This window comes from Gorilla gorilla, chromosome 17 (assembly GCF_029281585.2).
Source record: "Gorilla gorilla gorilla isolate KB3781 chromosome 17, NHGRI_mGorGor1-v2.1_pri, whole genome shotgun sequence".
In the NCBI taxonomy this organism is placed as follows: domain Eukaryota; kingdom Metazoa; phylum Chordata; class Mammalia; order Primates; family Hominidae; genus Gorilla; species Gorilla gorilla.
Genome location: NC_073241.2, coordinates 60,337,548 through 60,352,683, shown reverse-complemented (window position 1 = coordinate 60,352,683; position 15,136 = coordinate 60,337,548). Strand labels below are relative to the sequence as shown.

At 39.3% G+C, this 15,136-nt stretch overlaps 1 protein-coding gene across 2 annotated transcripts in view; it reads left to right on the top strand.

The window, feature by feature from the left end:
* The first annotated feature begins 1,641 nt into the window (after positions 1-1,641).
* The window catches only part of DSC2 (desmocollin 2), a 36,555-nt gene continuing 23,060 nt past the window's right edge, over positions 1,642-15,136 (top strand). The window contains exons 1-5 of one of the 2 annotated variants that reach the window (XM_004059277.4): positions 1,642-2,212; positions 10,486-10,570; positions 11,833-12,032; positions 12,990-13,109; positions 14,554-14,709. In XM_004059277.4, coding sequence (XP_004059325.1) covers positions 2,144-2,212; positions 10,486-10,570; positions 11,833-12,032; positions 12,990-13,109; positions 14,554-14,709 — 630 coding nt within the window. In that variant the 5' untranslated portion in view covers positions 1,642-2,143. The remainder of the gene's footprint in view (positions 2,213-10,485; positions 10,571-11,832; positions 12,033-12,989; positions 13,110-14,553; positions 14,710-15,136) is intronic. The other variant, XM_004059278.4, reaches the window with a different exon arrangement.

The following is a 15,136-nucleotide window of genomic DNA, read 5'->3' as shown; positions in this document are numbered from 1 at the left end:
AAAGATCACATCTACTCACATTCCATTTTTTTTTAAATATATGCCCTTTGTTTCAAACCTATGTTTTAGAGGGATCTATTTCAGTGGCCATATAGCCTAACCTAAATACATTAAATAAATTGGGTACTTGTTCAGAGAAAGTACTTTATATTCCATTCTTTTGTTGAAAGTTTTTTTTGTAATAAAACAAACAAATCACCATTTTAATAGCCTCTATCAATTAATGTGAAAGAGGAAAATAAATATCTAAGATGAATTCTGGTCAAATTGCTCTTCCGCCCTTTCCTGGAATGAGGAAAAACATGAGCTGCCCTTAAGGCATCAGAGGGTAAAGAGTAGGCAAGAGTTTGGAAATGTCCTATAGTCAAAGCCTATGATGATAGTCTGAGTAGATCTCCAGAACCTGAAACGCTTATAGCTTTCTTTTTGTCCTCTGAAAAGCTTCATGCTAGAGATCATGATGTCATCTTTAATAGGATGAGGTGTGCTTATGGTATCATTGATGGAAAACTATGAGTGTTAAAAAATATGGAAACGGAAGGATGTCAACTATAGTCTCATGCTGATGACTCAGGCTTATTTTACTAGCAAAGGGTCAATGATAATTTTATGGATATGGAGACAGAACAGCTCATTAGTGGCATTCGCCAATAAAATAGGGCATGAGCATAGGACAGACACAGAGAATGTAAGGCATGCGCTGTTTGACATTAATTTTTAATTTAAATATACGCTCAGTATTGCAGTAATTCTGGCTCGGCATATAATGGTATTAAGATGGTGAACATTTTCAAGAATCGAAATGGTGTGAGTGTCACGGTTGGCTTTTCACATAGGATTCTCAGGACATCCCTGAGGAAACTTAAACCAAATAAAAGGGAACAGACAAGTTTCTCTTTTGTGGTCAGGCTTACCTGGTTTAAGTCAGTAATTGAAAAGAGGTGCAGGAGGATGAGTCAGATGCCTTGTCATTGCTTTCTGAAGAGCTAAAAGAAACAGCATTTATATCTTAATCTTCCAGATTGTGTGCTGCAATAATTCATTTAGTTTAAGTGCACTTCAAATAAAAATGTAAATTATCCCATTCTTATTCATTTCTCACCATGAACTCTGGTTTTGATGGTAGTAAAGAAGGTGAGAACTCTCCACTAGATGTTCAGGAGTCCGGTATAGGAAATAAGTTATAACTTTATTTGTGACCAGGGATGTTCTTGGAGAAAATCAGCAACCACATGTAGCCCACGACTAGGACCTCAACGGATGCATTTCTTATAGTAACTCACCCTCGATTTTATTATTTTGCAGTCGCCTTGATTCCCTAACTTTACGTATGTATGTATGTATATATGTATTTTTGTCTCTAAATTATGGCGATTGTCTTGTATCATTGTCATGCCAGTAAATTCCTAAAAACACAAGACCCCAAAGAATGGTGCCTCAGATGACTATGATGTCTGAACTGCTTGTGGGTGTGTGTAGGAAATTCACTCCAGTAGAGTGTGTAACAGTCTCCCTGGAGTCAACTTTCTGTCAGGTGGGCCTCAGGCAGCTGTGACCTAAAACCCAGCCTCTGCGGCTCAGACCTCGCTCTGTAATTGACCCCAGGGCAGGGACCACGGCCGGCGCCGAGGGCAGCGGGCAGGGCGGAGCCGGAGCCGACCGCGCACTCAGGAGTGAGTCTTTGTGCAGTCAGGGCTTCTGCTGGGCAGGGCCCGCTGTTAATCTCGCCTGGCGGAGCGGACACCGGGGCGTGGGGGGTGGGGGGAGATGGGCCTTATAGGTGGCGTCCGCTGGTGAGAAACACCTTGCGCAGGTAAAAGGGTGGCGGCGAGAGGGAGTTCCCACCCGGGGCTTTCTTAGAGAAATGAAGTCTTAAGTCTTAAATAGACAACAAGGAGGGGCCGATCGGTGTCTTTTGGACGCGCCTGGAGCCCCTCCCTCCGCCAAAGGAAAAGCCCCTTGGATGAGAGGCAGGCGCTTCAGAGAAGCTAAAGAAAAGCACCTCTCCGCGCGCGCCACCTCCTCCGCCTCGCGCTCCTCCTGAGCAGCGGGCCCAGCCTGCGCTCCGGCCGCGGCCCTCGCCCCGCGGAGCCCTCCTACCCCGGCCCGACGCTCGGCCCGCGACCTGCCCCGAGCCCTCTCCATGGCGGCAGCCCGCCCCTCCGGCTCCCGGAGCGGAGCCCTCTGCCGGCTGCTCCTGCTGACCCTCGCGGTGAGTGCAGCCGCGGCCACCGCTCCGGGGAAGGGGGCGATCGCCTAGGGTGCGGAGGAAAACTAGGGGAACGGGGATAGGTGGGGGTGGCGGGAAAAGCTGGGGTGAAGGGGCCTCTGGGTGGCTAGAAAATGGAGTTGGCGGGGGTGGGGGAGGGCAGATAGGAAGAGGATCGCGACCTGAGAGTTGGGATCCCCAAGGGGAGGGAAGGTGTCTCCGGTAGATGTAATCAGCGCACTCAGAGAGGCGGGAGCGGGCCGCTTTCGCAAAATCATGGCCCCTGGGTACGCGCCGGGGAGCAGGGTGCGCCGGGGCGGGAGTGCGCCGGGGTCTGAGTGCGCCGGGGCCGTCCAGCTGCGCCTCTGGCACCTTCCCCGGGAATGTGCGGCTCCCTGTGCCTCAGCGCCGGCCCAGGCCACGGAAAGGGGAACCGCTGGGCGGCCGGGACGGAGAGCGAGTGTCCTTGGGTGAAAAAGGGAACTGCTCGCCTTTCTGGGAATTGTTTACTCTGGGAGAAGGGCGGGGGGAAGTGGCGGGTGGGGGAGGGGATCTTGACCCTCTGCTCCTGAAGACTGTCGACCGGCGGGCCCTAGGTGAGCATTTGTACAGTTTCAGTGGTTTCTTAACGTGCGAGGCTTCAGTTCCCTAAATCTTCGGAGGAAGGAAGGGTCTTTCTGATTTCTTGTCCCCAGAGGCGACTCGATTTTTCTGCTCACCACCCGCCCCCCGCGCCACCGCCCCTTGCCCCAGGTTCTTTCTTTCTTTAAAGAGCACTACAGCAATGACCCTACCGCTTCCCAGAGCTGGGAGCCTAAGTGGTTGGCCTTATTTGGGGCGGGACAGCCCCTTTCCCAGGCTTGACCGATGGGATCTCGTTGGGGAGCCTGAAGACGCAAAAAGCCAATGCCGGGAGCAGTGTCTGGGGAATTTGGGATATAAAAAGTCCGATTGGACTTTTCCTGGCTTCCTGGAAGAGGAAAAAATTCGACAGGTGTGGAAAAGTGCTCCTTGCCTTGAGCAGAAGGCGTTGAGCGCCAATCAACCTTGAAGGACAAAGGGAGGAACCCGGAAGGCTAATTCCTTCTGGGAGAAGTGAACCGGGGGCTGAAATATTCGTATAATCTCCCCTTCTCTTCCGCTCTCACTGCGCAGTAGAGTTCCACATTTTAAAATCATGAATTGGTAATTGTTACTGTTATTAGAATGTCTTTCTCGAGGAGCTCAATGGACTTCAAACCCTTAACTGAATTCTCAGGGCATATTAATAACATAGAAAGGGCCAAGTACACAGCAGTTAACATTTTACAGATGAGGAAACCAAGAATGGAATAAATAACGGTCAGAACATATGTTGATGAGTAAGAAATAAATTTTCATTAGACTCCTAATAAAATTGCAATTTCTTTTAAAACCACCGGCCATTCTTTAAAGGAAAAGGCATGCACAGACGCTGGCAATGCGTGGCATTGCTCTGCATATACCTGCAGACAGAGCTTTCTGTGTGTTATCTCAGATTCTGTTTAGGAGGAGGTGGGGTATCACTGAATACACTGAAATTGAATTTCCATTCCTTGTTCTTCCTTAGCTTCGGAGTTTGATAGGCGGGGAGTGGGGTAGGAAGTATGCTGGCCCTGCCTACACTCTCATTCTGCTGGTTTTTGCTCTGTGCGCATCTGTGCAAAGCCCTGCCAACCTCACGTGGCTGTTGTGGTTGTGAGTCTCAAGTGTGAGAAATGCGTAACTACTAAGTGTAAGAAATTATTAAGTAAGAGTGATTGTAGCTGGGCATGGGGTGCGCGCCTGTGGTCCAAGTCACTGGAGAGAGGCTAAGGTGGGAGGATCGCTTGAGCTTGGGAGGTCCAGGCTGCAGTGAGCCCTGGTCATGCCACTGCATCCCAGCCTTGGTGACAGAGCGAAATCCTGTCTCAAAAAGGGGGGAGAAATATCTTTGGTAGGAGGGTAGGATCCTTTACCTTCCTTCCTTCCCGTATACCTAAGTAATCCTTCACCATTCCACAAATCAGCTTTTCCTCACTTCTTAATGTTTCTTCAGACCACACCTGGCTTAGCCACTTGAACTCTGTCTTCTGCTCACCACTAATAAAGCTTCTGAGATCACTGGCTCTCCTGTGCTAAATCCCAATGACTCATTCTTTATATGGTTCCACCGTGTAGCTTTTGCCCTTATTCTTGACATTCACTCCCCACCCCCCGCCTTTTTTTTAATCTTTCTGACCACTCAGGGTCTGACTCCCTACCTAGCGTCTTGTCTTTTTCTTCTTTTTCTGTTGTCTTTTTTTGGTTTGGTAAAAATGACATAACATGAGATCTACCCTCCTAACACATTTCTAAGTGTATTGTATTGTTAATTATAAGCACAATGTCATATAGCAGATCTCTAGAACTTTCAATTTCCATAACCAAACGTTTATATCCATTAAACAGCAAATCCCTGTTTCCCCTACCCTCCGTCACCTGGCAACCACCATTCTATTTTCTGCTTCTATGAGTTTGACTACTTTTTCCTGCACTCTTAAATGCTGGTGTCTCTTGGTGCTCTGTTCTAGGTCTTGTCCTTTGGAATCTACACTCTTTCCCTAGGGCATTTTATCCACTTTTATAGCTTAAAATATCACACAGTTGCCAACATATACTAAATTAATATTACTAGTTCAGATGTCTTCATTGAACAATAGTCCTTTATATCACTCTACTGACTGTGATGTGTGACACAGCATTTATTATCTTCCCAAACAATGTTGTTTTTCTTTTAGTGTCCTGTATTTCAATATGTGTCAGTACCATATGCCTGTTCCTCAAGTAGGAAGTCTGAAAGCTGTTTGTTTTTTCTTTCTCACTGCTCCCCTTCCTTAATCCATGAAGTTCCATTAACTCTACATTCAAAGACAGCTCATGGGTCTATTCACTTGTACCTGTCACTTCTGCTATTACAAATAATGTCACAATGAATAAATTTGAATGTATGTCATTTCATATATGGGCAGGTGTATCAGTAGGACAGATTACCAATAATGGGATTGACAAATAAAAGTGTAAATTAGACCAGGTGCAGTGGCTCATGCCTGTAAATCCCAGCACTTTGGGAGCCTGAGGTGGGAGGATCACTTGAGCTCAGGAGTTCAAGACCAGACTGGGGAACATGGCAAAACCCCTTCTCTACAAAAAATACAAAAATTAGCCAGGCATGGTGGTGCATACCTATAATCCCATCTACTTGGGAGGCTGAGGTGGGAGGATCACTTGAACCCGGGAGGTGGAGGTTTCAGTGAACCGAGATCGCACCACTGCCCTCTGGCCTGGACAACAGAGCAAGACTCTGTTAGAAAAAAAAAAGTGTCTAATTTTGTTAGATTTTGTTCTTCCCTCCATAAACATTGTATATGGCTAGACAGAAAGCTATTTTATGATAGATATCACATGATCGAGGATATATATATATTGGTGTAAAGATAAATTGAATCTATGCTTCATTCAGAACACCACAGAAAATTCCAGAGATGAAAGATTTAAATGTAAAATATGTTTCCCTACAGATAATAGAAGAAAACGTAATAAATTGTTATATAAATTTGGAGCCCACGAGGCCTAGTTATGACTTAGATTTCAAAAGCCAATTTATTACAATTGAGAAAATCAATTATATAAGAGTACATATATACATACTTCTTCATGGCGAAAAAACACCTCTAACCAACCAAAAACACGACAAGCAAAGTCAAAAGGTGATTGATAAACTGGAAAAAATATTCATAGGTCATATTTAAAAGGCTAATCTAATACATAAAGAGCTCTTGTAAGTCAAGAAGAAAAAGTGCAACATGGATGTAATGGAAAAAATATTCATAGGTCATATTTAAAAGGCTAATCTAATACATAAAGAGCTCTTGTAAGTCAAGAAGAAAAAGTGCAACATGGATGTAACAGTATCCATAAAGTAGTAAAATGGCTCTTAAGTTATAAAAATATGTCAACCTCACTCATAATAAAATATGAATAAAAAATTACATTAAAATGCCATTTCACACTTGGCAGACACCCAAAAGTTCAACAACATGCGATGTAGGCAAGAATGTGGTTGACTCATAAATTATTGGTGGGTATAATAAAAAGTTACAACTTTTAGGGACTTTACGCAGTCATATCTAATGCAAATACAAATTGTTTTACCTCTTCTTTTCCGATTCCTGTGGGCCAAATATCATTCTATTCATATGCCAGTACCATATTGATTTAATTGTTGAGATTTTATATGATTTGTAATATCTGCTAGGGTTGATAGCCTTTCATTGCTTTTTAAAAAATAATTTTCCTATCTTAATTTTTTATTTTTTCCTTACAGCCTTTTAAATCAGCTTGTTTAGTTCCAGAGAAAATTTTATGGAGGTTTTTACTGGTATCAAAAAATTTGTAATTTAACTTAGTAAGAATCGATATAGATACGTTGTTGATTTTTGTCTTTCTTTTTTTGCAAGTGTACTTTTCTGCCCTACAGAAATGTTTTCAGGTTTCCTTCAAATAGGCTTTACATGTTTCTTGTTAAATTTACTCCTTGGCATTTCAACTTTTAATTGCTTTTGAAAATGATTTCTTTTTTTTTTTTTTTTTTGAGACTGAGTCTCGCTCGGTCACCCAGGCTGGAGTGCAGTGGCGTGATCTCTGCTCACTGCAAGCTCTGCCTCTCGGGTTCACACCATTCTCCTCCCTCAGCCTCCCGAGTAGCCGGGACTACCGGTGCCCGCCACCACGCCTGGCTAATTTTTTTTTTTTTTTTTTTGTATTTTTAGTAGAGACAGGGTTTCACCGTGTTAGCCAGGATGGTCTCTATCTCCGGACCTCGTGATCTGCCCACCTCGGCCTCCCAAAGTGGAAATTTCTTGTATTATCTGACTGGTTTTGTTTATGGGTATGAAGACTAACCATATTTTCATGGTTATTTCTGCTTCCTTACTTAAGTATCTTCTTGTTTTATAGTAATGTATTGGTTGATTTGCTTGGGTTTTCCAGGTAAACAGTCATATCAAATGCAGAGATTTTTTTTACATCTTCCTATCTAATATCCTTCTCTTGCAAATATACCTTCAATATAATGTGAACTACATATAGTGACCTTGGAAAGCCTGTCTTGTTTCCGAGTTTAATTGGATTGCTTCTAGTGCTTTCTCATTTGTGTTGTGTTATAATTTATAAAGATCACATTGCAAAAGTACTTATCAATTCTTATTTTTTGAGACTAAAAAAAATAAGAATGGTTATTGAATTTGGTCAAGTGCCTGTCAGCATCTATGATGGTGATCACATGTCAAGCCTTCGTTAAATTCATGGCTTGAAGTTTCTGGACCAAGCAAAAGATGTGAGTGTGGATCACAGATCCACGCCAGGGCCAGTTTACTTGTGGCTCAAATTTGTAATGAAGATTTAGCATTTGGGTCCCAGATTAATTTGGAGTGGATCCTCTTAGATCTTAGGTGGGCCCTGTGCTTTGATTTCATTCTCCTTCTCTCCAGAGGCCAGCAAAGCAGAGTCAAATCTTTGCAGATCAGAAGTTGTTCCTGAGTTCCTCTTATCACTGTGTGTTCCAGCTTTATCTTCAGTTTTGGCCTAGCAATTGCTTGCTATTTTGTTAGCTCTTTGATGCTTTAGGATGTTTGAAAAATGTTATCCCTGATTTTTAATTAGTTTTGGCATAGGTTTTTCTTAATTACCTAGCTTGTTATTATTGAAAATGACAGTTATTTCCATTCTCCACATTGGACAGATCTATCACATTCAAATATAAAGCTGCTTATTTAATTTATTTGCTCAAAGTAAATCTTTGGTTTCTCATTCTCGTTAGGAAAAAAGATCCATGTGCTTTGCTAATGCCGTTCAAAATCTGGCCCACACCCACTTCTTTGAGCCCATGTTAAACCTCTGCCCCCGCTCTGGTACACACATCAACCATTCCAGATTTCTTCTTCAGGTCTGTGCCATCTCTGGGCCTTCACATATGCCATTCTTCTGTTTGCAGCATTTAAGCTCTGCGTCCTCTTAGCCTGTCTCACTTGTAGCCGCTCTTCAGGTGACCTCACCTGGCTTTTAGATATCACTATTACCTCTGCTCTCCCATAGCTCCCTGTACTTCCCTATCATTACATTTGTCTTACTTTGTTGAAATTACAAATATGTCTTACCTTAGATTGAATGTTTCATGAGGATCATGTTTACTGCTCTGTGTGTGGTACATAATACACATTCAGTAAATATTTGTTGAATTCATGCATGAATGGATGGATGTCCAAGATACTGTTATTCAAAGAATTGTCTTAATCCAACCATTTTTCATCTTCTCCACCATTATTACCTTAGCCCAAGTAACCATTACCCCACTCTTAGATTCCTGCTGTAGTCTCCCAATCAGTCTCTTGGTTTCCACTCTTGCTCTTCTATAAGCTATTTTCCACATAACTAGTAGAGTGATTCTGTATAAATATCAGTTTACGCCACTCCACAGCTTCTTCATCATGCTGTTGCTTCTCTTTGCACTCAGAACAAAATCTGCACTCCTTACCATGACCTTTTAGAACCTACATCATTTGCCCTTGACTGTCCTTTTGTTTTCTTCCCCTATCACTCTTCCCTCACTGTGCTCTGCTGCTATGACCACCTTGTTTCTGCAATACACAAGTCTCCTTCCAGGGTCTTTACTCTGGTTCTTGCCCTACCTGGAAGACTCTTCCCTGGTTAGAAAACTGGTTTACTTCCTCACTTCATTTACGCTCAGGTATTCTCGTTGTCACCCTCTCTCCCTGCTTTATTTTTGTCATGACATTTATCTCTCTCTGCCTTGGCATTATGTGACATTTGTGCATTTGTGTATTTCTTTTGCTTCTTATTATCATGTAAACTTCGTGAGGCAAGGACTTGGCTTTGTTCACTGCTCTAGCCATTGAATCCGTTTAGCACCTAGTAAGCAACCAGTAAATGTTGGTTGAATGAATAAGTGAATGTATTCTTCCAATCACCTTGAGCTGGAATCTTCAGAATCGTCTGATTCTACTCCTATTCTCTCTTGGCTATGCAGCCAGTGAAAATTCTTCATATCATTTAATTTCCAGTTCAAAACTAATGTCTTCATTGTGTCTATCCCAACATTCCAAATGAAACACAACCTCTGCCTTATTTGATCCTTCAAATGTAATTAAAACTGGATAATTAAAGAGTCTTTAATATATATTAAAAATAAACATTTCCATCCAAATTTTGATGATTTTAGTTTATATTTATAAACTTTGTAAGTAACAGTGTAAATGCTAGTTAACTGTCTTGCTTTTGGTCAAAGATGTTTGTAAAACTAGAAAAAAAGAATGTGAATCTTTGAGAAACATCCATTGTAAAGTTTCAGACAGAACAAAATTAAATTTCAGTGTGTTTACGTATATGTTGCATTGGACTTGGTTCACCATGAATCACTAAACCATTGAAAAATTTTAAGCAAATTATTTTCTAAAATGAACTTAACTTTTATTTATGAGAAGATACACCTTCTAAATAATTTTATATTTCAAAGTTATGTGCCTATTGTGTGGAGTAACACATAAATATTCTCCAAATCACTTCATGGCAATAAGTTAATGTTTGTCTTTAAAAGCATTTACTTTTTGTTTAGGATATTATTGATTTGATATCATATCTCATAAGCAATTAAAAATGTACTGAAACAGTTTGCTGCCTCAGTAAATTTGGTTTTCTCTTTCCTGTGTATATACCTGTGCTGCCTTCCTGATAGTGTCCAGCACTCTCCCACATAGGCTGTTGTTGGATCGTCACTGTACCCACTGAGTTAATCAGTGAAGTTATTATTACATACGTTTTACAATATAGTAAACAAAGCTGAAAAGCATACGTAACTCTTTGAGTTTACAAGCTTTTTGCAGGAGGAAGCTAGAACTCGGTATATTGTTTTATTCTTCTCCTTGATATATTTTTGTCCTGATTTCTTTCTCCAATATGTTTTTATTTTGATAATTATATGTGATTTATAATTACATAAATCACATATAATTATAAATATAAATTCATGTATTTATATTTAATTAAATATTTTAAAATTAATATTTAGTGTAGTCAATATGTAATATAATTAACATTTATATAAGTATTATATGCCTTTTTATGTGTATATAATATATAAATTTATAATTTATATAAATAATATACACATTAAAGGTTTCTTTTTATGCATAATATTTATTTGATTTTTTTTCATTTTTTAGATCTTAATATTTGCCAGTGATGCCTGCAAAAATGTGACATTACATGTTCCCTCCAAACTAGATGCCGAGAAACTTGTTGGTAGAGGTAAGGAAGCCCTAAAATTTGTAATAAATCCTGTTTTGCTGTGGTACATATACGCCATGGAATACTACACAGCCATAAAAAGGAATGAGATCTTGTCCCTTGGAAGGAAAGTGGATGGAGCTGGAAGCAATTATTCTTAGCAAACTAACATAGGAATAGAAAATCAAACACTGCATGTTCTCACTTATAAGTGGGAGCTGAGCAATGTGAACATGTAGGCACAGAGTGGGGAACAACACAAGTGGGGCTTATTGGGGGTTCTGGGAGGGCGAGAGCATCAGGAAAAAATAGCTAATGCATGCTGAGTTTAATACCTAGGTGATGGGTTGATAGGTGCAGCAAACCAACATGGCATGTGTTTACCTATGTAACAAACCTGCACATCCTGCACATGTACCCTGAAACTTAAAATCAAATAAAAACACACATATAAAATAAATCCTGATTTGCTGTGGTATTTTAAAATTAGTGTAATTTTTAGAATGATAACTCTGTTGGGACCAGTAGATAAAACTAATGTAGTATATTATCATTTGTAATATTTGTGGTGTCATTCTAATGAAAGGAATATTGTTATTTTTGGAAAACATGATTATATGAAGTTGATAAAAATATTTCACTTGAGTAATAATTATTAACATTTACTTTAGAGAAAAGATAAAGACATTTAACATGCCTCTAAAAAATTGAGAAATAGTACTGAAACTGTTTTTTTTAGTTTAAAGGTACTGTTTTTGGATTTTTATTCTTAAATATTTCACTCTGTATTGTATTTTTTATCAATTAAATTATTTCACATAATTCTGTAAGAAAAGATCAAACCAATGATAGCATAAAATGTGATCACTGTTTAGCAATAGATGTAAAGAATTTAGTAATATTTTCGTTTAGTAAATGCCAATTTTCATCTGCTAGATTCTGTATAACTTCAGGTGTATTTAGGTGTTACTCTATAGCTTATTTCTGTTGATAAAGAAAAAACTTTTTTTGGTTTTGGTTTAAATATTCAAACACTGGAGTTCACATATGTTTACTTCAGAGCAAATGTCTCTTCTTTAAGGAATGTTAAGTAGGTATTAGAAGTGATATAAGTATTTAAGCACAACTTAATTTACCATATAGTTTTATGTGTCCTTTCAAAAATTTACAAGCGTCAGTATAATGAATTTTAAGTTTTTGGCTCTCCCCACGTGCATACATTACTGTTAAAACTGTATCCTATGTTTTACTTTAAAAATGATTGCTGTGCATATTTTCTACAGTTAACCTGAAAGAGTGCTTTACAGCTGCAAATCTAATTCATTCAAGTGATCCTGACTTCCAAATTTTGGAAGATGGTTCAGTCTATACAACAAATACTATTCTATTGTCCTCGGAGAAGAGAAGTTTTACCATATTACTTTCCAACACTGAGAACCAAGAAAAGAAGAAAATATTTGTCTTTTTGGAGCATCAAACAAAGGTATACAAGGCTACATAAATGAAGAAATGATGTCTTTTCTTCAGACATCATCAACATTACCAGGGAAGATATGAAATCAGAAAGGATATGGTATAGTTTGGCTTAAAGACGAATGAAAACCATGAGGCAACTTCACAGTGTTTAGAAGGAAAAGGGCTGTGCAACATGGTTCATTCGGGTTGTCATTCCTTTTCATTTGGGACGTAAAAGGAGAAATTGGGATAAGGTACAGCATGGGAACGTGAGATTAGACACAAAGCAGCATTTTTTTTTTTTTTGAGCTTTACCGTAGAATGGATTTCTAACAACAAGTTTTGAAACTCTGTATAAAGAAAGGAAAGCTTTTTTCTCGCATTCATTTTAGCATAATCTGTGGTCTTAAAACATAGATAACTATTTTAGGAGGAGGTTTGGACCACATGCATGCTATTGTGTTGTGACACCCAAGATCAAAATAACTTGTATTCAACCATTAGCCATTCCTCACTGCAGCAGTTTGAGAGTTGTCACCGTGTTTCTCTCCTCATTCTGACACAGATCTCTCTGTTGGTTCCCTGGCTCTGCCTAGTTGCTGGTGAGTGGAAGTTGCTTGTGCTAAATTTAGAAGGGCACATACACACTTATTTTCTTTGCATATCTCTCTCCCATGTTTTTGCATGGCAATGGGGCAACAGTAATTTTTTTTTCAGTTTTGCTTCTAGGCTTCCAGTTCCATCTCTCTTTCTTCCATATTTCCACCAAATCATTTTCCCAAGAGGATTGTTGTGATAACAGTTAGGACAGTTACTTCTTCATTATCTTTTTGCAGTGTTGATGATTAGTTTGGTTTTCAAGCACTCCCATGGTCTCACCCCTCCCCAGCTAATCCTCATGAGAGGAGAAAGATGTGTCATTGTTTAATGTTTGAGAACAAAGTAGTCATTGACTTTATTATTTTTTCCTGTCTTATGAATTGAGGTCCTAAAGAAAAGACATACTAAAGAAAAAGTTCTAAGGCGCGCCAAGAGAAGATGGGCTCCAATTCCTTGTTCGATGCTAGAAAACTCCTTGGGTCCTTTTCCACTTTTCCTTCAACAGGTACCGTTTTCTTTCTTTCTGCTGTGGGAGTCTATAGTTTCCATCTCTTCCCATTATGACACTGAGTATGAAGTTATTTGTAATAGTTGTGTATAAATATGTGAGTGAATGAGTATGTGTATAATATGTTTCCATATAAGGGTATAAATATATCTCTTTATACTTGCATACACTTTTGTTCAGCTTGCAAAGGCCAATCATAAAACTGTGGCACTCAAACACATGGTTCCTTAATGAATTGTCACATCAGCAAGGGTATCGCCAAGCCTAAGAATAGCTAGAAAACCCAAAACTCTCTTGCGTAATAAAGGAGAAAATTGGATGAAAGACCAAATTCCACGAAGGAGGAAGACACATAGGCCCTTCTATCTTTCTATTTCTTGTTCTTGAATCTACATCTGAAATCACACTGGATCCACATTTCTTTCTCTCTCTCTCTCTCTGTCTCTGTCTCTTTTTTTTTCTTTTTTTTTTGTGGCGATGAGATCTCACTATGTTGCTTAGGCTGGTTTTGAACTCCTAGGCTGAAATGATCTCCCATCTCAACCTCCGAAAATGCTGGGATTACAGGCATGAGCCAAGCATACCTGACTCTTTTTCTCTGTCTTGTTTTAAGTTTCAGTAGAAACCCCAGCAAGCCTTCTTGCCTTCTTCCATTACTGGTGGCTACTACATTCAGTCTATGACTTTGGTTTATCTTCCCTCAGTTCTTGACATAGCAAGGGAGAATCCTTTTTGTACCCCACCAACAAATTTAATACAGCTGAGAGAAGAGCATATTAAAGTTGAGAAATTGTTAGAAAACAGTTGTGTCAATTATCCTGATATAAAGATAGTCAGGATGTTACTGAGAGGATGAACACAGCTTGGAGGAAATTTGCTTTTCGAATCAAGGATCAGAATATTACACATTCCAAAATATTATTCCATTTCTATTCTCACTCATATTTTTTTTTTACTCAGTTCCTGTAAGGAAGATGTTGGCAAAGAACGAAAAACTCATTAAGGAAATTATTGTCCACATTTTTGCCCTGCAGACAGTACACTTTAAACTCGGTTCTTAAATGTTATGTTACATATAATAAAAACTCAGTTTTTTAAAACATTGACAACAGAATAATTTTCCATGCTCAGAATACTTTGTTTTCTAAGACAGGGAAAGTCTTAAGTGTTTTTTCCATGTTTAGACACCATCTAGCCTGTCAAATATTCCTTTAGTTATTCTGGAGAACTAAGATGCACTACATTATTTTACTCATGCCTTGCACTTGAAATTTCTCAATTGGGCTTTCTTATTCTATTGCTGTTTCAATTTATATATAATAATAAATTAATAAGGGCAATTATTTAAACTAATAAAATGGCAATGAGATTTCATAAATATATAGATGAAAGTTCTGCTGAAATAAAGATTTGTCTCATGTATATAATATCTACTTTTTAGGTTCAATCTGACACGGCCCAAAACTATACCATATACTATTCCATAAGAGGTCCTGGAGTTGACCAAGAACCTCGGAATTTATTTTATGTGGAGAGAGACACTGGAAACTTGTATTGTACTCGTCCTGTAGATCGTGAGCAGTATGAATCTTTTGAGGTAAAGTCTAAAATGTGTGTACTGTATTAGCAATGATGATGCTTGGCCATTTTGTCTCTCATTTGCAATTCACTTAACCTTTTCTGTTTTCTGAGTTTGTCACCAATGCTCTGGCTACTCCCTAATAGCACATAATTGACTTGAAACAAAAAATATTTTCATAGAATAAATAATATTGGATTCCATTAGATTGTTCCTGGTATTATGGTTTTACTATTTTTTTTTCCCCCACAAAAGTACCACTTTGAGGAACAGTTTTTTTTTTTTTTTTTTTTTTTTTTTTTTTGAGATAGCGTCTCGCTTTGTCACCCAGGCTGAAGCGCAGTGGCATAATCTCGGCTCACTGCAATCTCTGGCTCCTGGGTTCAAGTGATCATCCCACCTTAGCCTCCTCAGTAGCTGGAATCACAGGCACGCACCATGATAC